The sequence below is a fragment of the Artibeus jamaicensis genome, unplaced genomic scaffold (genome assembly GCF_021234435.1).
Source record: "Artibeus jamaicensis isolate MK-2021 breed Jamaican fruit bat unplaced genomic scaffold, CSHL_Jam_final contig_464, whole genome shotgun sequence".
In the NCBI taxonomy this organism is placed as follows: Eukaryota; Metazoa; Chordata; class Mammalia; order Chiroptera; family Phyllostomidae; genus Artibeus; species Artibeus jamaicensis.
This window is the reverse complement of record NW_026521842.1, coordinates 2832751-2855281: the sequence shown is the minus strand read 5'-3', so window position 1 is coordinate 2855281 and position 22531 is coordinate 2832751. Positions and strand designations below refer to the sequence as shown.

Here is a 22531-nt window from a genome sequence, read left to right as displayed (position 1 = left end):
CACTGTGTTGGCAATCTGGGCCCCTGAGTGGCATCTGGGCTTAGTTTCCTAGCAGGGGAGCGCTGGGCAGGATCTTAAGACATTTTTGGTCGTCACGGCTTGGGAAGGGGTTGCTCCTGACAGCTGCTGCGTTCAGGTCAGAGGTGCTGCTCCACACCCTACAGTACCAGGACAGCCCTCCCCAGCCCCCAGCCCACCCCCACACAAAGAATTTTGTGGTCCCAAAGGTCCAAAGCCAAGCCCGAGAACCCTGGTTTAGAGAGAGGGCGCTGTAGGTCGTGGCTCGCATCTGCCACGGGCACGCAGGGGGGAAGCAGTGACGTCCATGCGGATTAGTCAGGATCCTAGTCCCACCTTCAACTGTCCCAAATGAAAGCAATTAATTCATCCACCTCCCCCAGAGTCTGGGGGACTCTGTGCGACCTTTGAACTTACAGGAACTTTGGACTCGTAGTCTCTTTACCTGGCTAGCTCCAGGAGGGCCCCAGGTTAAGGAGAATGAGTTTGCACCTGGGCTATGCATTGTACAAGTGCAGGACAGCTGCAACGTAGTAGCCTCATTTGGATTGATGTTTTCTTGAGAATGGTTTTGATGTGGGTCAGAGGTTCAAACCTCAGATATCTCCACTGGCCAGACCCAGAGGACAAATGAGTTGAGTGGGCCGGTGGAGGCCATGGTAGAACCACGCCCAGTTTCTGGAGACTGAGAGCCTTAAATTGCTAAATCCTGGATTTTTAATTTTTTTTATTTTTTGAAGATTTTATTTACTTATTTTTTTAGAGAGAGGGGAAGGAAGGGAGAAAGAGGGAGAGAAACATCAATGTGCGAGAGAGATCCGTTGCTTCTTGCACACCCCAGGCAGGGACTTGGACCACAGTCCAGGCATGTGCCCTAACTGGGAATCAAACCAGCAACCTTTCAGTTCACAAGTTGGCACTCCATCCACTGAGCCACACCAGCCACGACTGGATTTTGTTGTTGTTGTTTAAGATAAAGTTAGAAATTTGCTTACTTTTAGATGTGAAAATTTCCAATTTTTAAACATTAATGCAAATTATCTGAAAACACTGTGTGTGGGGGTGAGAGTGGGGGGGTCCCTGGATCCACAGCAGCCCCAGCTGCCCGTTGTGCAGCCTCTGCCGCTTATCAGACAGGTCCCAGCTCTGCAAGTGACTGTGCCCAGACCCCTGCTCGAATGGGAGCAGCACTCAGGTGCTGCAGCCCAGTAGACTGTGATGGGTTATACCGCCAGCCTATTGGAGCCCCTCAAGGGGCTCAGGGCTCGAGGAGGGAGGGACGGGACCCCAGAAGCAGTCTATGGCTGGGACTTGCAGATCCTGACCCAAACGGCACCTCCCAGCTGGTTTCCCCACTGCACCCTTCCGGGAGCCCCTCAGCTGCCGACCCGCATGGTCTGCCCAAGGTCTGTGAAGCCAGAATCATGCAGGTTTGACCAGGAGTCTCTTCTCTGAAAAGCGCTTTATTAATGCTTTATATCTTGATGGGGGCTGGTTTACTGAGGACACGTTTGTCCAAACACACTGAGCGATGCTCCACAGATGGTGGACTTCGCATGTGCGATTTTACAAAGGAAAAAGGAAAGGAAGGAAGACAGCAAGAGAGAGACAAAAAAGGAGGAGGAAGGGGAGAGAGAGAGGAGAAAGAGAACCCCAGTACGATCTTAAAACACAAGTGGTACTCAAGTCTCCTGCTTCCTGGTCCATTAGGGCTGATTTCCTGGCAGTTTCCCAAACCCTGGCAATCCATGACTGAACTGACCATTCTACCTGTCCCTACACTGTACTCTCACTTACTCTTTTTCATTAAATGACTCAGTTTACTTACTTAAAGGGAAAATCAGCCATAAATGGAAGGTAAGTGTAAAAGTAAATACAACACAAATGCACATTAGATTCTAGCAGCTTTGGGCTGTTTGCCAAAGGACAGGGAACTTAGGTCAGCTGACGAGAAAAGTCACACGTGTTGAGACGCATTCAAGGCCCACCAGCCGCTAACTGGGACTTGGTTGAAATGCTCCAAAGGGCTGAGAGGGGGCTGACAAGGACAGAAGCCTCTCACTACGTGGTCCATTGCTTTTCACGTGGAATCCTCAGACCTGAGTCACCCCGGGGACTCTCCCTGAGGCACCAACCCATGCTCTGGGAGGGGTGCCACCCTGCACCCCAACACATGACTCCGCTGGCTGGTGGAGGGTGCGGATGAGGCTCCTGCTCTCTCCCAGCCAGACGGCCAGGGGCCTGGAGGAGGCAGCTGCGTCAGGTGTCGGTGAGAGTCTGACTAGAACCTCTGGTCACATCAAGGGACAGCCAGGTGACTCAGCGATCCCGATCCTAGGTATGCGTCCCAGAGAAATAAAAACAGGTGTTCAGATCAGCACTGTTCATAATGAGCAAAGCAGAAGCAACTCGAACGTCCATTTACTGATGATGAACAAAATTCAACATATCCACCTAGTGAAATATTGCTCAGTCATGAAAAGGAACAAGGCTCTGACGCACACATAGACGAACTTGAAAACGTTATACTGCGTGAAAGAAGGCAGACGCCAGGCACAAAGAACCACATAACGTATGATTTGACGTCTATAAAGTGGCCACGATAGGCAATACCATAGAGCAGGAGGGAGATCGGTATTTGCCAGGAGCTAGAAGGAGAGAGGGCTGGGGAGTGACTGCTAATAGGTGTGAGGTTTCCTTTACAGGTGATGAAAGTATCCTGGCACTAGGTAGAGGCTCTGGTGGCACAACATTGGAAATGTGCTAAATGCTGCAGAATCGCACGCTTTAAAGTGGTTGACATTGTGTTGTGTGAATACTTCAATTAAAAGTCCTTTAAAATAATTTTTATTTAATCTTTATTGTATATTTTTACATTACCCTTTAGTTGCCTCCTAACCCTTCCCCCTAGCAATCACTACACTCTTGTCCTCTGTCCCTTTTGGCTCAATCCCTCCACTCCCTAACCACCCCCACCCTCACAAGCTGCCATCCTGCTCTCTATCTATGAGTCTGTCCCCATTTTCCTTGTTAGTAAATCATATGGTATTTGTCTTTCTCTAGCTAGCTTATTTCACTTAGCACAATGTTCTCCAGGTCCATCCATACCATGGCAAAGGGTAAAAATTTCTTCTTTTTTACAGCTGTGTCGTGTTCCATTGTGTAAATGTTCCATAGTTGTTTTATCCACTCATCTATTGATGGGCACTGGGCTGCTTCCATATCTTGTTGACTGTAAATAACACTGCAGTGAACATAGGGTGCTTATGTTCTTTTGAATTAGTGTTTTGGGTTCCTTTGTATATATTTCTAGAAGTGGGATCACTGGGTCAAAAGGCAGATCTGTTTGTAATTTTCTGAGGTGTCTTCATACTGCTTTCCACGGTGGCTGCACTGATCTCCCATCCAAGTACTAACCAGGCCCGACCCCACTTAGCTTCCAAGATCAGATGAGATGGGTGTGCTCGGGGTGGTGTGGCCGTAGAGTGCACCAATCTACATTTCCACCAACAGGGCATGAGGGTTCCCCTTTCTCCACATCCTCACCAGCACTTGTTGTTTGTTGATTTATTAATGGTAGCCATTCCAACAGGGGTGAGGTGATATTCATTGTGGTTTTAATTTGCATTTCTCTGATGATTAGTGACATTGAGCATCTTTTCATATGTCTATTGGCCATCTGTATGTCCTCTTTGGAGAAGTGTCTATCCAGGTCCTTTGTGCAATTTTTAATTGGGTCGTTTGGTTTCTTGGTGTTGTGTTTTATAAGCACTTTGTAAATTTTGGATATTAACCTCTCATTAGAAGTACTGGTGAATATGTTCTCCCTTCTCTGAGTTCTCTTTTTATTTTGTTAACAATTTCCTTTACTTTGTATACTTTTTTTCCCAAAAAATGAACCCTTGGTACAAAGGGGCCAAAATAGTTTAATGCCTGAAGCTGAGCTCAGAGAACTGAACGATGAGCTCTGGCCGGTGTGGCTCCGCCGGTTGGAGTGTCGTCCTGCAAATGGAAAGGCTACGTGGGCTGGGTTTCCGATCGGGCGCCTGCCTGGGTTGCAGGACGGGCCCCTGGTCAGGGGTGAATGAGAGGCAACCTGTCAATGTTTCTCTCTCACATTGTTGTTCCTCTTCCTCTCTCTCCCTCCCCTCCCCTTTAAGCAAGTTCTCAGGTGAGGATTAAAAGATGTTTTTGAAAAAGAAAGAAAAGAAAAGAAAACTGAGCGATGAGAAGCTGGAACTCAGGGCAACAGGCACTCTTGCTCCTTTTTAGGATGGGAACTGTCTGTGCTTGGTGAAGTGTGCCGGCCCCGGGAGGACACAGGGAGTGGACACAACCAGGTTAGGGGTCCGGAGGTGCAGGGTGTTGCACTTAGTGGAGAAAAACCTCCCTGTATCCCAGGTTGTTCTCGTCCCAGACCCCAGACCCCTGAGAATGTGATGAGAACCCTAGGACTAGGAAACCTTTGCTGCTTCCCACCCTTTCCTTTTCTGACCAGCTGCTTATCACTCAGGCTCTCTGGCTACATAGCAAGGGATCAATTGGGCAGAGGTCAGCAAGTCTCCAGCCATGACAATGATGTGTCTGAAATCATCCGCTCCAGAAGACTCACAGATGCCTGCAAAGCCCAGCTGATATCAGTGAAGTGACAGCCATCTGCTGTCTCATCTGAATGTCAGAGCTCCCTTAATCCTCTTGCCGGGCAGGAGCATTAGCCCCATTGGAAAAAGTCACCCTGGTGGAACGCACGGAATGAGGAGAAAGCCCAGGCCCCAGGGAATCAGGAGCTGCCCTGGCCAAGGCTGGATTCATCAGGGCTTTTTAGGGCTCAAGACTGACCTGGGGCTCCACAGTGAGCAGTCTGGACAACCTGTAGCAGACCCTCAGTGAGCTGGTTACAAATGTGAGTTATAGTCCTCTCCTATGGGAAGACCCACGTCCCTGAAAAATTTACCTCCATCCAAAGACTCAGATATGACATAATTTGGACACAGGGTCTTTGCAGATATAATTAGTTAAGTTTAGATGAGGCCATTTTGGATCAGGTTGCCCCTGAATCCAAAGCCCAGTGTCTTTATATTTGAAATGCAGACACAGGGAGAACGCTATGTGAGAACGAAGGCAAAGGTTGGAGTGATGCAGCCGCGAGCCAAGGAGCACCGAGATCTCCCAGACGCCACAAGAGGAAAGGACCCCCCCCCCAAGACCCTTAGAGGGAACATGGTCCCGCGACACCTGGGTTTCAGACTCTTGGCCTCCAAGGCTGGAAGAGACAGCATTTCTGCTTTTGTAAGTCCCAACCTGTCATCGTCTGTTGTGTCAGCCCCAGGACATTGATGCACACCTGCTCCCCAACTGTCTTCTGGACACGTGGTGTCCTCAGCATGTGGCATCCTTCCTAGGCCTTTCGGCTGATGCTGAGGCCTGCTTCAGGCTCACCCACAACTTCCTCCGGCCCGTCTTTCACACCCCCATGAGAAGAACAGGTGCTTCCTCCATCCCATGGTTGCCTGGTGCTCAAACTTGCCCAAGATTACACAGCTGTGACAGGGAGTCTCAGCGCTCAGGAATAGCCGAGGGCAGGACCGTTCTGAGCACAGCCCCTCAGAGGAGAGGCAGGGCACATGTCCCTGCATGGAGCAGTGAGAGCATGGACAGAAGTCAGGGGACCAGGAAGGCACAGGGAGGCACCCTCCAACATGCAGGGGTGCCAGTTCAAGGGGAGAGTGAGATTTCTGAGACCTAGTGGGGCGTGCTGTGGGAGCGTTCTGGGCTGCCCTAATGAAATGCCACAGACGGGGGCTTCAAACAGCAGACGGTTTCTGTCTCCCAGCTCCGGAGGCCAGATGTCCAGGATCAAGCTGTCAGCAGGGCTGTGCTGCTTCCTGAAGCTCCAGGGAAGCACCCTTCCTGCCTCCTCCAGCTCCCGGGGGCTTCAGGCTTTCCTTAGCTTGTGGCTGCATCACTCCAGTCTCTGCCTTGGTCCTTGCATGGCCTCCCTGTGTCTGGGTCTCAACTCTCCCTCTTCCTATAAGCACATCTGACATTGAGTTTAGGGTCCACTAACTGGAATATGACCTCATCTTAACTCGATGACATCAATAAGGTCACATCCACAGGTACTAGAGGTTAGAACGTGGCCATATTTTCTGAGGACACAATTCAGCCCATGACAGCAGTGGAGGAGCATGGCCACCTCCAAAGCCTGGGCAGGCCAGCGGGATATGGACTGTACACCTTTCTCTTTCTCCTTTGAAGCCTCCCATCCACAGCCCCACGCAGAAGCCGCAGGATGGATTGCAAGAGGGAAGGAGAAAGGAGGCTTTCCTCTGAAGGAAAGGAGCAAGCCCTCATGCCAACCTCACTCTGGAGCCAGAAGGAACCAACTCTCTCCTCCAATACTCGGCCCATCCTGGTGTTTTTTCTAGAGACAAAGCAAGGAATATGCCTGGATTAGGTACGTTTGCTCTGGGATAACAGGTGTGAGGATGCTTCAGTGGGACCAGAACAAGGTCTGTAAAGGCCTCGCCGAACACGAGATGTGCGGCCACCTCCAAGTGGCCGAGAGGTGGTAGGTGAAGGGAAACTTGGGGCAACCTGAGCCTGCTCCGCCCACACCATGGAGCTCACAGGATGGGAAGCGTGACCCAGAGACCGAGGGGAGTGAGAAGGGCAGAGGCACAGACCACCGGGGCCTTGTTCATTTGGGGTTTATTCTGAGTATGACAGAAAGCAGCAGGATGTGATCAGAGGCACCTGGTCACGGAGCAGAGCATGGCTGTGCTCCCGACACCACTGATCATTCGAGACAGTACAGGATGGCTGAGTCCCACCTTGGGGCAGCTCGGACCACGGTTTCTGGCCAGGCGTTTGGTTCTGAAATGAATTCACCTAACTGTGCCAACCCAGAAATGGAAGCTGGGGGGTATCAGTTGGATGTGAGGTAAGCAGGGTGCCTCAAAGCTTCTGTTAACTCTTCACCCTCATGGTGGCCCCATGAGGTCACCCTCATGTTGGGAGGACAGAGACTCAGAGGCTCGACATCGGACCCAAGAGTCCATGGTTATCCTGGTACAGTGCCCCCTCTTCGACCCCCTCCCTCACTTCCTGGGCCCGTACCCTGGAGGTGAGGGTAGAGAGCTGAGAAGGGAGGCCTCACGCATCAGCATCCCGGAGGCCTCACTGGGTCTGTTTGCTTTGTCCATAGCTTTCCATTAGCTATTGTTTGCAGAGAAAGTCATTTGGCCCCAAAGTTTAAAGATTCTGGTTTAGATGGAGGTTGTTGTCAGGATTTTTGAAATCCCAGCTTCTCCCCTTCCCCTAACACATGAGTACATAGTCTGGTTCGAGTTTCTGGGTGGACTCTCCCATGGGTGGACAATTTCCAAACTGCCGGGGAATTCTGCATGGACCAAAGTTGGAAACGTTCCCATCGGGAGAAGGGAGAGGTGGATGCTGGCAAGGGTGCCATGGAGTCTCTGGTGGGTTTAATGGGGCCCTCCCCACCAAAAAATAATTCATATCCACCCAGAACCTCAGAATGTGACTTTATTCTGAAGTAGGGACATCGCAGATGTAATTAAGATGAGAGTCAAGAAGAGGTCATCCGGGATTACAGCGGGTCCTAAATCCAATGCATGTCCTTTAAGAGGAGAGAAGGGAAACGCCCAGAGACACACAGACATGGGGAGAGGCCATGTGAACAGAGAGACAGGGGCTGAGTGATGCGGCCATGAGCCAAGGGACCCCCGGAGCCCCTAGGAGCTGGCAGAGGCAGGAGGGACCTGCCCCTGGACCCTCCACCCAAAGCCTGCCCATACCTGGCATTCAGGCTTGCCAGAGCTGTGGGGGGGGGGGGGGTAAACATCTGTTGTTTAACCCTCTTCCGCCACCCTTCGTGGTTCTTTGTTATAGTAGCACAAGGCACTGACACAGAGACCTTTAACACCTATAGGCTGCTTTCATTGAGAATTTTTTTTTAAAAAAAAACATCTTAAGATGGTCATAGTGATGGGGACTGATTGCTTAAGAAAACCCTGAATGCATTGCCTAAGAGGAGCAACCCTTGGACTAGGGTTGTCTGCTGGAGCTTCTCCCCGGAGGGCCCATCACATATGAGGAAAAATGCCAACCCCACCCCGCCCAGGCTCTGCCTGCAGGCAAAGGTTCCACTAATAATGGATTCATTAGCTGGCATTTCCACCAGGCCAGCTCCACCCACGGCCACATGAGAGGGCGGTCCTGGACACCTTGGGTTAGGTTGTATCCAAGGCTTCATTGCAATATTTATAAGCAAGGTTATTTATAAGCAAGATAATATTGACTGTTTTGCTGTCAAATAAAACATCGCATTATCTTTACATCTCCTCAGGAAATATTTAAACATTATGCAATAGCTTGAATCCAAACTTAGAGCTTTTCATCAGCCCCAGTGTCCGTGCACTGACATTGGCCGCCTGAGTGCCCCTAGTCTCATCCGAGGACAGAGCAAGTGCCCCCAAGTTCCCGTGGGCAGGCTGAGTGCTGGGCTCCGACCAGCAGCAGGGCTGAGTGCTGACTGTGAGAAGGAAGGCCGTGGTGGATGAGAGACTGATAGATTAGCTGCTGACAAATCACTGGAGGCTTCTTAGACAAGAAGCGATGAATGAGTTGGGGAAACATAGGGGAAATAAGGACAGGCAAATTCAGGAGCATATTGGTTCTCACAAGCAGCTCAACTTGTTGGGTCCCCGGTGCTGGAGTGAGTGCCAGGATCATTTTCTGGCAGGACCTTCATCTGTCCCTGTGGGTGGCTGTTACATATCTGTCAGGTTGAAAATGTTGAGTCCCTGACAAAATCTCAGATTGGTGCCATCTTGATGTGAAAGTCTGGGGGCTAGAGAGTTTCCTACAATGTGAAACTTGGGCCAGGACCTGCCCCTTCTCTTTCTTCCCAGTCCCAGGCTCCCACGCTGCAAAGCCCTACAATCACCTCACTGACGGCAGAGGCTGCAGGGCACATTTGAATCTGGCCTACCTCATCCCCAAACTCCACACTGTGCCCCAGCTCTCAGAGCCCCTTGAGTCACCTCCCTTTCCATTCAACCCAACACCATCCAACCCCACCCCAAGACCCACCCAGGGGTTGGGGCAAAGTGGGAGGATGGGCTTGGCTCAGGTGCAGCTCACCTGTCCTGACTCCACTTCTCAGAGGTTGGCAGAGTAACAGCCCCAAGATGTCCATGCCCGAATCCTTGTGAACCCAGACCCTGTGAATACACTAGATTACAGGGCAAAATGGACTTTGCAGATGTGATTAAGTTTGGGATCCCGAGGTGGGGACATGATCCTGGAGTACCCAGGAGGGTCTAGTGTCATCACAGCTTCCTTATAAGAGGGAGGCAGGAGGCCGGAGAGAAGATCCACGGTATTGGTTTTGAAGTTGGAGAGAGGCCGCAGCAAAGAAGTAGGTCAGACCTGGGTTGTGGGCCGGTGAGACTGTGGCCTCCAGAACTGGGAGATAACAAATGTGTCTCTCAACCCCTAAGTTTGTGGTATTTTGTTACAGCCTCCCCAGAAAACTACTAGTATTAACAACTATTTGTGGAATGAACAGATCTATATTTTCCTTGAGATTGATATTCTGTGACCCCCTTCTTTAATAGAAACTTTTAACTGAAAGGTAAGACACAGATAAGACAGGGCTCCTGGCCTGAGCGTCCTCAGTCCGATGGGTTTCCCTAGGGCCACTGCCACGAAGCCAGGGCCAGAGCACGACCCGCACGACGCGGAAGGCTCCTTGGGATCTCGCCCCAGTCATGGCTCCCCTTGGAGCAAGCGTGGCCAGGTGGAATAGCAAACTCCCCAGATGCACAGGCCCCAGAACCTCAGAATGCAGCCTTATTTGGAAATAGAGTCTTCGCAGAGGTGACCAAGAAAAGATGAGGTGGTGGTGGAGTACAGCCGGCCCTAAACCCAACGACAGGGGTAGGGAGATTTGGACACAGACATGCAGAGGCCCTGTGAGGACAGAAGCAGAGACCAGAGTGATGTGGCCACAAGCTAAGGTTTGTTCGGGGCCACAGATGCTGGAAGAGGCAGGAAGGACCCTCCCCTAGAGCCCCGGGAGGGATCCGGGCCTGCCCCACCTTGACCTCAAATTATTGGCAAACTGAGAGGGGACAGTTCCAGCAGCCCCAGGACCCCTTACCACCCGTCATGTCACTCCACTGATGTTTTAGCTTTCTGGAAACAAGGTCATGCAGCAGACAGCCCAGGCCCAGGCTTCTCTCCCCCAACAGCAGGTTTGTGGTGCTCCTCCCCGTGGCCGTGGGCAGCCAGGTCACCACTCCCAGCACTGGTCAGTGTCGCAGCACGTGAGCACAGCATCGCTTCTCTTCCCACCATTTATGGACGTCCAGGGAGTTCCCCATTTGGGCCCTTGTGACCAGAACAGCATTCGCACACGTGCTGGGGGGTTGTGCACACACACCTTTCCACCGGATCCACCCTCAGATGCGGAATTGCTGAATCATTTACTAGATTTAGTAAATCCATCCTGGCCATTGCCAAAGGGGTTGAACTCATTTACACCCCCTCCGTGGAAGAGAATGAAAACTTGGAAGTCTGTTGTTACTGGACCCCTCCTGTTCTCTTAGCTGAAAACTGAGTGTAAATCAAGGCAGTGGGATGAGAGAGGGCAGGGGATTGATAAATATGTGTAATCCAGGGGAGATTTAGTTGAATGGAATTTTTGTTGCCTGCAGGGTTCTGAGAACTATGTACAGAGCCAGATCAAACCCGTCCAGGTTGTTGGGATAAAAGAGTTTAGCTCCTCCTAGAAGAAGGAATGATCGCCCACCACACCCTGGCTTGTGGGCCTTCAGGACCTGGGCAGAAGCAAGCTCTGCTGTCTTTGAAGTTCTTTGTGATGGCCCAGAGCACCTCACATTTGATGAGAGACCCAGATTTTTTTTCCGAAGACTCAGAAGGAAAAGCGGAAACAGACCGCCGGCGGCCGGCGAGGAGGGTGCCCTCCCCAGCATCCGGACCTGCCGTGCCCTGGGGCCTGGTGCTGGACACTTGGTTTTACCAACTCTCATGTTCCCAGGTCTCCTCTGACTTTTGCTGTGACCGCTGTACAGGTGTTCTAGTGAAGACAGAGAGGACAGAGAGGTGAGGGGAAGAGCCCACACTCCTTTCTCCTGCAGACTTGAGAAATGGCTGTGTGGCCTCTCTTGGGTGGGCTCCCAGGAAGCAGACTCTGAGACAGAGGTGGGATGTGAGGGCTTCCTGGGGGGGCCCTGAGGGAGCACGGCTGCGAGGGGAGGTGGCACCAGGCACAGGAGAGAGACATTGTGCGGCAGCTGTCACAATAGAGGCTTTCGTCTGCCCAGTGGGAGCTCTGGAGCCAGGTGGCTCCAAGAAGTGTCCTAAATTGGGGTAAAGGGGTCTCCACATGCCCAGTCATTATTGGATGCCAGCACCCCACAGAGAGGGGTTAGCCAAGAGTGAGTGGCCCCTTCCGGCCAAAAGCAAGTCCAGGAGGGCTTAGTAGGAACAGTCAGTGGCCATGTGGGCAGGCAGTCCTGATGGGGCACCTGGGCTGCACCCAACACTGTTGGTTCTGGCAGCCTGGGTAGAGCCAGGGGCCCACACCTGCCATCCCAGGCGGCTCCTGGGGGGACCTGAGCATTCACACCCATGATAATGACACTTATTTCCGTGTCCCAGGCATGGACGTTGTGCTCAGGACCTTGGTTTGTGAGAGCTCTTTCACTCACCCCATGGCCGCCAGCAGGGCTGGTGGACTGTTGGAACTGCAGCGATCTCTGCAACTGGACGTCCAGAGGGTCAGAGCGCTTCGGGCAACCGCTTTGCTGTGCTCCCCTGGACTCTGAGCCCTGCATGTCCACCTCTTTCTCTGCTGCAGCCAGAGCAGTAGTGGTTTCGGGCCTCACACTGTGGGCACTCAGCCTTGTCCAGAGGAAGAAAACATCTCCTCCAGGAGCTTTCCCCAGGGGCCCCGGCAAATGCTCCTCAGGGTTCACTGAGCCTCACACCTGCAGCTTGTGAAGCAAAGAACCAATCTCTTCCTCGGCAGCAGGCAGTGGGCTCAGAGACCCAGAAAGATGGTGGATTCTGGAGTGAAAATGAGTGTGCTTTGTGGAGGCACTTCCCTGAACCCTCACCCACCTGGGAGATGGATGGGTCCTCTTGCCATACCCACCTCACAGGTGGAAAAACTGAGGCTTAGACAGGGGAGCAATTTGCTCAGATTCTCTTGGCTGGAGGGTGGCGGGCTGGGATTTCACACAGAAACGACCACCTCAGATACTGGGCAGACTAACAAGACAACATATCCCCCATTCTCTGGCTTCCATCTAAATGTCTCCAAGAATCCCCTGCATCCAACATGTTCTTACAAATAAACAAGGAAGAGAATGACCAATAAATAGGTGACTCCCAACACTCCATAAACCTTGAGGGGGTAGAGAGCTGTGCTCCCCGTGCCCGGGGTGAGGGGCTGTGCACTAGAGCAGCCGCAGCGCACACTTCGAGGGGGGCAGAGACACAGCGTCTCAGTAGCAGATGCACAAAGGCCCCAGGTGTGTCCCAGGCATGGACCATTCTAACCTCTAAAACGAGACCATCGTGGGTTGAGGCAGAGAAGGAAGGAGAGGATGGCTAAACAACGGTTAAAAAAGCAGGCGGGCCCTGGCTGGTGTGGCTCAGTGGCTTGAGTGCCAGCCTGTGAACCAAAGGGTGGCCAGTTTCATTCCCAGTCAGGGCACACGCCTGGGTTGTGGGCCAGGTCCCCAGTGGGGGGTGCGTGAGAGGCAACCACAGGTTGATGTTTCTCTCCCTCTTTCTCCCTCCCTTCTTTTCTCTCTAAAAATGAATTAATTAAATCTTTAAAAATAAAAAATTAAAATAAAAAAGCAGGCAGGGGACAGACATGCAAGGCCCTAGGGACATTTAAGGAGGTGAATCTTTGTCTAGAAAGCAACAGCCATTGCATTACTTCTTTCAAACATTTGCCCCTGGCACCTTGTTCATGTCTGTTCAAGACAAAGATAGAAATGATGGACAGACAGGGCTCAGGACACAGACCCTTGGCTCACCACCAGGCACGCCCCACAGACAACTCTTTCGTGGGCTCCTCTGGGGGTGGCAGCTCCCCCGCCAGCACCAACGTGCCACCGGCCTTGCTGGTTTCTGGGAATGAGGAGTCGTGTGACCCGAGGGGCCTGCTGCAGATCTCCGGGTCGGCCACTCGAGCAAACCCTACATCCACACCCCCAAAATGAAATCCAAGCCAGCCTGACGTTTCCAGAGTGAGCATCGCCTCCTTTTGCGAACTCACACGCTGTCCTCCCACAGATCTGCTCTAGATTTTTCTCTTCCTGAGATGCCCCCTGGTCCCCTCCTTCCCTCGGAAAGAGCAGCTGCTGCGGCTCCCGTCCAGGGCCCTCTGCTTTCCGCAGGGGTGGCGTTTCTGGTTCTTTCTGTCTGTCCCCCAGCATGTAACCTGTCGGAGCCCAGTACTCCAGTTCATTGCATTACAGTCATTGCATTATTGTCCCCTGGGTGTTCTGCACCCTTCTGAACAGGGCACAAGGACCCAGGAACCCTGGGAAGAGAGATGGGAATGGGGGGTGCTGGTCGGGGAACAGAAACCTGCTTATAATGCATATCCTGTAAACTTTTGGAATTTTGTACATTTTGTACAAAAATGTATATGTATATGATCTATTAAAATATGTAATTAATGAAAACAATGAGGTCTCCTCATTGTTCTTTTTGATAAAGAAGGAGAAATTCTAACAGGAGTCCAGGCTTTGTACTTCGTCTCATCTGTGGCTCATATTCTGTCTCTCTCTGGGCCTCAGTCTCTCCACCCGTGTAACAAACTGGCCCTGCTGATCCTGGTGCAGCCATTTGCTCCCGGCCCGAGACTCTGACTCACATGCCCTGGAGACACACCTTTGTCATCGGGCAATCCAATCAAGAGGAATCTTGGTGAGTAAGCCTCCAGAAGCAGCCCCGTGAGGGCCACCATCACTCAGAGAGAGCCCAGGGCAACCGCCTGGGTCAGCAAGGTGGGGCCCTGGGTGTGGAGCCCCGAAGGCCATTCCAGAGGGAGCTCCAGACCTGCCTCCTCTGGGGTCACCTCAGTAATGTCCCGAGATGACTCTGACCCTCCCTACCAGGGAAGCCTGGTTAGGACGAGAACAGGGGCATAGAACCAGTGGATCTGGACTTCAGTCAGTTAATAAACTTGGGCTTCTTGGTCTCTCAGAGGCATCCAGGTCCTAACGCCTCCTGCAGCTGGTACTGGAGGCTCCCGCCCACAGAGGCAGGTAGCTTCTGGGCCCGAGAATGCTCCGTGCTGCCTGGCAGTCTGCCAACCAGAGAGACCCTGGCCCCTCTCCCACCTCCCCACACCTGCGACTCCTACGCCTCAGCGTGGCTCCTGATGAGTCGGGGGTCCCAGGCCAAAGTCAGACAGACACCCAAGGCTGGAGAGGGAGGGACAGCGACACCCCTCATCTACACATAGGCGGAGTCCTAGGGTCTGTAGGTCACCTTGGAAAAGCACAGCAAGATCAGGGCAAAGGCCAGGCAGCAAAGCATCTAGTGCACACTTTTAAACACCCATGTAGAAAAGGGTGTAAATCTTACTTGCCCAGCACAATGAATTGCCATCCACCTAAATCAAACTTCAGACCAGCACCAGCATCCCAGAGAACCTGGTGATTTCTAAAGGTTAATGAAAAGCATTGTTTTCATGAATGTGTAAGTCGTACACCTGATTCAAAATGCCAAAGGCACAGATGGGGGTACCAGGTGAAAATAGTTCCCCAGCCTCAGGTACTCAGGCTTCCTGCTCAGCTCACCCGTCCGCAGGGCCTGAGGCCAGCAGGAGCTCACAATGAGCAGAGGAAGGCAAGGCCAGGCTCTCCAGGTCTACAGCCGGCACATGAAGGATGTTTGTCTGGGCGGGTGCCGGGCAGTGGGGGAGGAGCAAGTGGCTGGAGTGGGGCAGTGTGCCCAGGAGCAGCAGAACAAACAGCCTGAATTTATCACACAGCGCTGGACTCCATGGAGCCCTGCCCCCCTGGAGAACAATGAAGGCTGCCAGCCCCTCCACCACGTCCTGCAGAGAAACCCCTCCCTCTACCCCTCAGGACACGACGCCCTGATTTACTTGTGACCAGGCCAGACACAGACCCTCATGTACCTCTGTGCCTCAGCAGTGGTGAGCTGAACTTCCTGTCCCTGCTGATCCATCAAAATAAAATGCTCCTTACCCAAACTACGGTTCAGCTCCTCCCCTTTCCGGCTCCTGGACTTAGCCCCCTCGGCTGCGGCCCGCAGACAGCCCCTCTGGAACAGGCTGGGGGAAACCTTCCCTACCGGCATCCACCCTCCCATCTGCTCCCACCCCACCCCCATCCTGGCCCCTTCCATCCTCTTCACCCGCCCCCCACCCCTGCCAGCCCCCAAGATGCTGCGCATCTCACATCAGAGCAGTGTTGTCCCTGTAGTGGTGGCCCACCCCCTCTGCCATGATCCTTTCCAATAAACTGTCTCCTTCCTGGGTCCAGATTTGGTCTATATTTGACAATTCCCTCCCTGTGGAATTCGCAGTCTGACTTAAGGGACTATGCCGAGCCCAGAAATAAAGTAGGAGCAGCTTTAATGGAATAAGCGGGAACTCATGGCCTCCTCCCTGTGGCTCTTTGAGAACTAGGCAGGGCTCTCCCATGAGGGTGTCAGAAGCCTGGCGAAATGCCACTGTAGCTAGAGGAGTGGGGCAGGGACAGCCATCATGCCCAGGGACACGCAGAAGAGCACAGAGAGGCCCTTTGGCAATGTTAAGAAAACATGCACTAACTGGAGAAGTGAGCGTTGCGGTTGTCTAACAGCGTGGGTGTGGTAACACGGAGCTGCCCCCGCAACCTCAGGCAAGGAGACCGAGTCTGGCCGAGTCTCCCCGTGCCATTCCCAGCCTCGGCCAGGTGAGAGCCGTTAAAGGGTCGAGGCTTCCCCGGGAGGTGTGGGGCTCCCTCGAGCATGGCCCGGCCACCCCATCAGAGCTGGGCAGGGTTGGGACGATGAGGTGAGCAGGCGGGACCCATGCTTTGACTCTGGGCCCTGGAACCCTAATGGGAGGGGTAAGAGCCATCCTGGGGGCCACATGCCTCTCCACAGCAGCCTGCATAAAGGGCAGTGAGGGGGAGAATACTTCTGGAAACTTCTGTGCCCCTCTTTGACCCTGAGGGTTTTTATCTCCAGTCAAACTTGTCGAAACTAGTTTTGTGAACAACGTGTTCATCCAGGACATCTTATGTGATTTAAGTGTTTAACTTAATCACACAGTTGAGTTCCTACTTGCAGAATTAAGTCACCCCTTGGCTGGAAGAGAAAGGACTCTGTCTTGCTGAAACTGGACCCCAAGAAGTGAAAAGGGAAGCACACAACCTGTTCGGTGTGGGTGTGCACACAGGGGGTTTGGAGAAGTTCTGGCAGGAGTCGGAAGGTGCCTGAGGACTGCAGCTCCCGGGGTGAGGATCTGCTGCATCCCCCGGCACTGTGACCATGAGGGCCTGGGCTTTGGTTTAGGGCCCCTCCCACCTGCCCACCTCTGGATGTTGTTCAGAGACTGACAAGGACTTACAATTTCTTTAGAGGCTGGACAAGTGTCATGTGTTTGGGAGGCATGAAGGGGTCCTGTGCAGAGACAGGGGCATGGCCAGAGGGCTCTCGGTGGAAGCGTCCATTCCTTCTTCGGGTCCTAGTTTCCAGGTGGTCCCTCGTGGCCCAGACGTCCTGCCCGTTCCGGCAGCCTGCCCACCACCCACTCTCAGGGTGGTTCTGACTCATTCCAGGGGCCAGGGTGGCTTTGCGATGTCAGAGGTCCCTGCGTCGCTGCTGATGGCCTGGCCCCACCAACCCTCCTTCAATGGTTCCATGCACACACATACCCGGCAAATTTGGTGAGCCTAGCAGAGCTTTCTAAAAATTTGGGGATCACAAGAAGTCTCCTCCTGTTGCTGCCAGCATCTCAGTCTTGCCTCCCCCTTTCTCCTCTGCACACACACTCCTCTCTACTCACGGTGGCTGAGTAATTGCAGCTGTTGTTCGAATGTGTACCCAGCACCCTCACCCTGTGGCCATTTCTGTCTCCCACCCAACCCCTTCCTCTCTCCAGTCCGTGTCAAGCTCTTTCCTCCCTACCTATTCTCTCAGAGGAAGAGCTGGACCAGACGGCATTACTCTGACCACACACGTGAAACCATTTGTTGGGGATGGTCTGAGAGCTGTCCTTTCAAGTGTCCAGACCCTTTTCCATTAGTAGCAGTGGAAGGAGACCTTGCCCCCGAGTTGGGGGAAGGGCTGGCTGCCGGGTCCAGCCAAGGCTGCCCAGCAGTTGAGGCTCCCAGCCTTTCACACCTCTTCCATTGTTTTCCAAATGCTTCTCTGTGCCAACGGACGTAGGGTTTTAATGCACTTCTCAATGCATTGTGATCTGTGAGTCATATAGAGCTGCCCCGGGGCTCTCGTTCAGCCAGGCTTCCTGGAGGTCTGGCAGAAAGTGGATGCTCAGGCAGCCTGGGCGGGAGGACCACCGTGGGCAGCTGCCCCACCAGCCTCCTGGTTGTAACTGAGGCAAGCCAGCTTTGATCAGCCCTGCCCAGGCAGCCCCCACCCACTAGGGCTGTGACATCCCAAGGGCCACCTGTTAGCTCCACACCCCGACCCAGCCTGCAGGAAGGGGGGAATTCCTCCACGTGCTCATTTGGAGGCCTGCCTGGTTTGGGGGTCCAGTATGCAGGGTGCACTCTATGACTGAGACCTGGGGACTGTGGTGCTCACAATGGCAGTAGCACTGGTTCCTGGCGCTCAGAGGGCCTCTGCACACTGCAGGTGGCTCTGGGTGGCACTTCCTGCCCCAAGCCTGTCTGGTGGCTCCAATGCCCGAGTAGAAGCCCCCTCAGTGGGAACCCAAGGCCCCCAGTTCCAGCCCCCGCGCACCGATGCCCTGGCCGAGGCTCACAGGACAGTTACTGTGGTCCGTAGCTCACCCTCGCTGAGCCGCCTCGCAACACTCTTCCCATCCTAGCACACCCACGGCCCGCCTGTCCTCCAGGCCTGGGTCAAACACCCATGCTCGGAATGGAGTTCGTTCCAGGTAAGTGAGACCTGTCTGCGGAAGAGCCGGTATGGCTCCCAGCCCAGGCCACCCGGACACCAGGCACTCTCAGGGGTGTCACAGACTTGAGGAAATGTGCTTGCTCCTTCCCTCCCACCCCAGCCTGGCCTGTGGTAAAACTCCTCCCACCTCGGGGCCCAGAACATTCTCTCCACTCTCCTTCTGTCTTTACTTCGATGCCCATTTCAAGAGGTAGACTGCATTCTTGCTGAGCCCCCTGGCCTCCCTCCCAACCTCCAGCACCCATTGAAGGGGCTATGGCCACCCTGTTTGGCCTCCTGGAGGCTGTGTCTGTGAGTGTGTGTGTGTGAGGTGGGCCAAGGGGCACATGATCGACCCTCTCTGGGGGAGTCACCCCCAGGAACATCCCCACTCCCAGAATCTGACGCTGAAGGAAGAACACAAAGGCCACCAGCAGTACTTATAATTCTGATCATTTTCTTTAAAAAAAAAATCAAAAAACCCACACACACTAAAAAAGAAAACTCCCCATCCTTAACCAGCCAAGTGTAACAGGTTAGCCATTAACACGAGAAGAGAGAGACACTGAAGCCACACACGTCATTACTTGGTGGAGGTATTCGAGCCGGGCCGATGACCGGTGGCAGCAATGTAACAGTGGCAGCACTGATGTATGTGGCAGGGACTCCGACAAGGACACAAAGACAGCAAAAACATGCTGGAGAAGCCAGGCTTACCTGACCCGGCAAATAAATAAACACAGCGCCAACAGCATCCTACATGTTAATGAGACCTCAGGACAAAACAGAACAGCACCACACTGAACAAATGCTTGCTGGTTATGCCGGGGTTTGGTTAAAAAAAAAAATTAGTCCCCACAAATGTGATGCTTCAGGCACAAGTCAGTAGAGTGGTCAGAAAGAACAAAGTCTCTGCTCCCCAGACGCCGACATGGCAGGACCCAGGGGTGTCTGCAGGCAGGCACCTTGGGATGCAGCCCCGGACCGTCCCACCTGCTGAGGTGGGTCCCTGGGCTGGGTTGAGTTGGGAGACAACCCCAAGAATCTCAGACTGGGCCTCCCACCCACCTTCAGTGGAGGTCCCAGCCCAGTCACTGGGGACAGCCAGCTGCACTTCAGAAATGCCTTTGACCTCTCAGTGTGGATAGGGAACCCCGGGGCCCCAGTCTAGCCCTCTGGGAGCAACAGTGCCCCAGTTCCCCATGACACACACCTGTCCTCAGGCTGCTGAAGACCACTGTGGGGCAGCCACCATGGCCTGGACAGGGCTGCCTGGTTCCCCACATCCAGCAAGGCCCTACTGCTCCAGAGCCAGAGGTTTGAAGCAGGACAGGAGCCCAAGTGCCCCCTCCCCCTCCGGGAGAAGCCAACTGTCCATTTAGTTGCTGCTGAATCCCCATGAAAAGGCAGGTGGGCCATGCACCCGAGTCAGCATCCGGCCACCTGTGCATGGGGCTGCAGTCACTATGAGGTCCAGTCTCTTGGGCATGAGCAAACCACCAGGCAGGTGGTACACTGACTGACCAGTGCCCCCATTTGCAGGTGAGAAAACTGAGGCCCAGGGCAAGGATTCTGGCCAACACAGTAAATCTGCAGTCAGGTCTTTGCAGCTTAGAATGGCCAATCCAGCCAGCTTGCCTTATGGATTTTCCACCCTCAGATGTTGAGCTCCACCCCAGATAAGTGACATATGGCCCCAAGATAAGGAGACTTGCATAGAGGCCTGTCCTCACACATTGGAAGTCACAGGATGGCACTGGCCTCCTGACCAGCTCTGCCTCCTTCTAGCAGGGCGTGGTGGGCAGTGGGGAACAGACACCTGGCTGACTCCTTTCAGCCTCTAGGCCTAGGGTCTCCAGAGCTCCTTGTCAAGTTCCTTTAGGTCCACTGGACTGTGTGGGGGTCCTGGAGCCCAGGTAGGGGGCAGCTGGCTGCCTGGGCCATTGGAAGCTCACATATCTGAGCAATGAGGCCTGATGCCTGAGGACTCAGCTCAACCTCCTCAGAAAAGCTAAGTGGTCAGAGACCAAGGCAGAGCCCCACCACCTAAGACGGGGGCCTAGAGGAGGACAACCTGAGCCCAGGAAAGCCAGCTGGTTGCCAGATGTGTTGGCTGGGCCTCAGCTGCCTCCCTTGGGCAAGACACCACAGGAGCCCACGGACAAAAGCCTCCCTGGGGAGGAGGGTGGACGCGCCATGTTGGTGCTCAGGCTCCCGGAGAGTCGGGGAGGCCTCCGCAGCAGGTGCAGAGTTGGAGCAGTGCGGAAGGCTTCTGCTGAGTCTGGGGAAGGCCGTGCCAGTGGCAGGAGGGGATGGATGATGGTGCTATGGCCAGGAGCGGGAAGCCAGCCCCAGTCAGCCTTTTGGGGTTGCCATCCACCCAGTGAAGTCAATTCTGGGGATCCTGGCAGGGGCTCCCTGGGGGTCCTGGATGAGAAGCTCATTAAGGGCCTGAGCATCTGCCTTCTTGGTGGCATCTGTTGCTAGATTTCTGGGCTCTGAGAGAACCTGAGTTACCTCCCAAACTGGACACGTAGCAGATCAAGAGGCAGCGTTACCTGTACACCAGGCCTGATGCGCCGCCCACAGGGGAGGCCCAGGTCCTCCTGCCTTTGTGCCTTTGCTCAGGCCACCATGCCAGGCAGGACGCACAAAGTCAGGAGCCCCAGGGCATCCTGAATGACCAGGGTCTAGCCCAGAAACCAGCAGGAGCTCCAAGATCGAACAGATGCCCCGGACCTCAACCTGGAACTCCACCAGCGACAAGAACTGGCTCTTACTGTGGAGCTGGGGCTGGCCACTTCGCTGAGAGTTTCCTTCCTTTCTAGGGGTTAGAGAGGGATGGATCCACCTCAGGTCTTTAAGGCAGAGACATAAGCCCGGGGTTAGTTTCCCAATGTCACTACAACTACTAACAAAAAAGGAAAAAGCCAAACACACGCACATGTCAGTGCGAGTCCACTGCCCACACGGTGAGGCCGAGTCTCAGCGGCTCACTGGCAGCTGTGGTGTTCGGCTCTTGGAATCCCTCCTCCCTCCAGACTGTGCCTGAAGCTGGTGCTGGGGGTCTCACTCACGAAAGGAGCCAGCCCCGGAGGCACGTCATTCTGCTGGCAGTGTAAAGGGACAAAAGATTGTCCCTACCTGTCCTTCCCCATTTCTTTAAAAAATAATCATCACTGTGGCATCAACTTGACCCAAAAATTAAGTTAAAAAAATAATTCAAATAAACAAAGGTGGAAAAGGACAAGGACCCTCTTGGGTCCTTGGCAAAAAGTCCACAGTCGGTCAGAAGGCCCAGTCTCTTCTTAGTTCCACATTCGTGCCTTGCGCTCTTTTAGACTTATTGATAAAAGTTCGTCTTCTGGGACTAAATTTGTACCAGTTTTCACAGTGTCCCCAGCACCTGACCTGGTAGAGGGATGATGCGGGGTGCTCAGCTGAGCTGCCTGGATGATGGGCTGAGTCGATTTTTAGGTTGGTGAGTTGTTTTAAAATGATCTTTGTGCGTTTTCCGTTTGCCCGAAACTGGCCCTGCACAGCAAATCCCGGCTCTTCTCCCTTACGTCTCCTGAGGGACCACTTGCATGAGCTTCTGGCAAAGGACTGTCATGGAAACTGCAGGGGAGGGGACAGCAGAGTTACTCGAGTGTCAGGCAACCACGTGCCTGGGGTCCAGGGGCACCCCAGCCAGAGTCACGACACAACTTCCACGTTTACAAGAGAAGCCAGAAACCCTGAACTTTATGTGGTACCTCCTGACCTGAAAATGTGAGCACTGGGCCCAGGGGCCTCCCTCCCGCAGGTACCAGCCCACACTCCACCAGGTTAGCAGCAGAGAATCGCTGCACCTCTTCCAGTGGCTCGAAGTCGCCCTAGAGGGGGGTGTGGCCAAGGCACTTGGCAACAGGCTGAGCACTGGCTTCGCCCCTCACCCTGTTTGAGAACCCTGGGATCATGGGAAAAATCAAAGGGATAAGAAGTCCTGATGCCGGGGGACTTTTTGATGGCCCTTCCCATTTGTTCACACCTGGGCCACTGCCTCAAAGACACCCAGGACCAAAAGCAGGGTCACTGCTCACTGCCAGAGGACAGACACAGGCCTGTGATCTTACAGAGGGGGTGGAGCAGGGGGACATGTGCAAGGGGCCCAGATGAATACTCTGTGGGGGCGCTTTCAGGACAGAGAGCCCTGCTTTAGGGCCTGGGTATATTCTGCAAGATGATTAATAAGGAGCCTACTAGACTGGGCTGGAGGCAAAGGTCCACTGAAATGACTGACAGTCTTGGTTACCAGGTAGGTGCCAATCAGAATTCCAAAACAGCCACCCAG

General features: G+C 53.7%; 1 protein-coding gene across 2 annotated transcripts in view; it reads right to left on the bottom strand.

The window, feature by feature from the left end:
- Positions 1 to 21390: 21390 nt before the first annotated feature.
- SLC7A5 (solute carrier family 7 member 5) overlaps positions 21391 to 22531 on the bottom strand; it is a 35864-nt gene continuing 34723 nt past the window's right edge. For both annotated transcript variants that reach the window (XM_037142364.2, XM_053666754.1), the window contains exon 10: positions 21391 to 21816. In XM_037142364.2, coding sequence (XP_036998259.2) covers positions 21761 to 21816 — 56 coding nt within the window. In that variant the 3' untranslated portion in view covers positions 21391 to 21760. The remainder of the gene's footprint in view (positions 21817 to 22531) is intronic.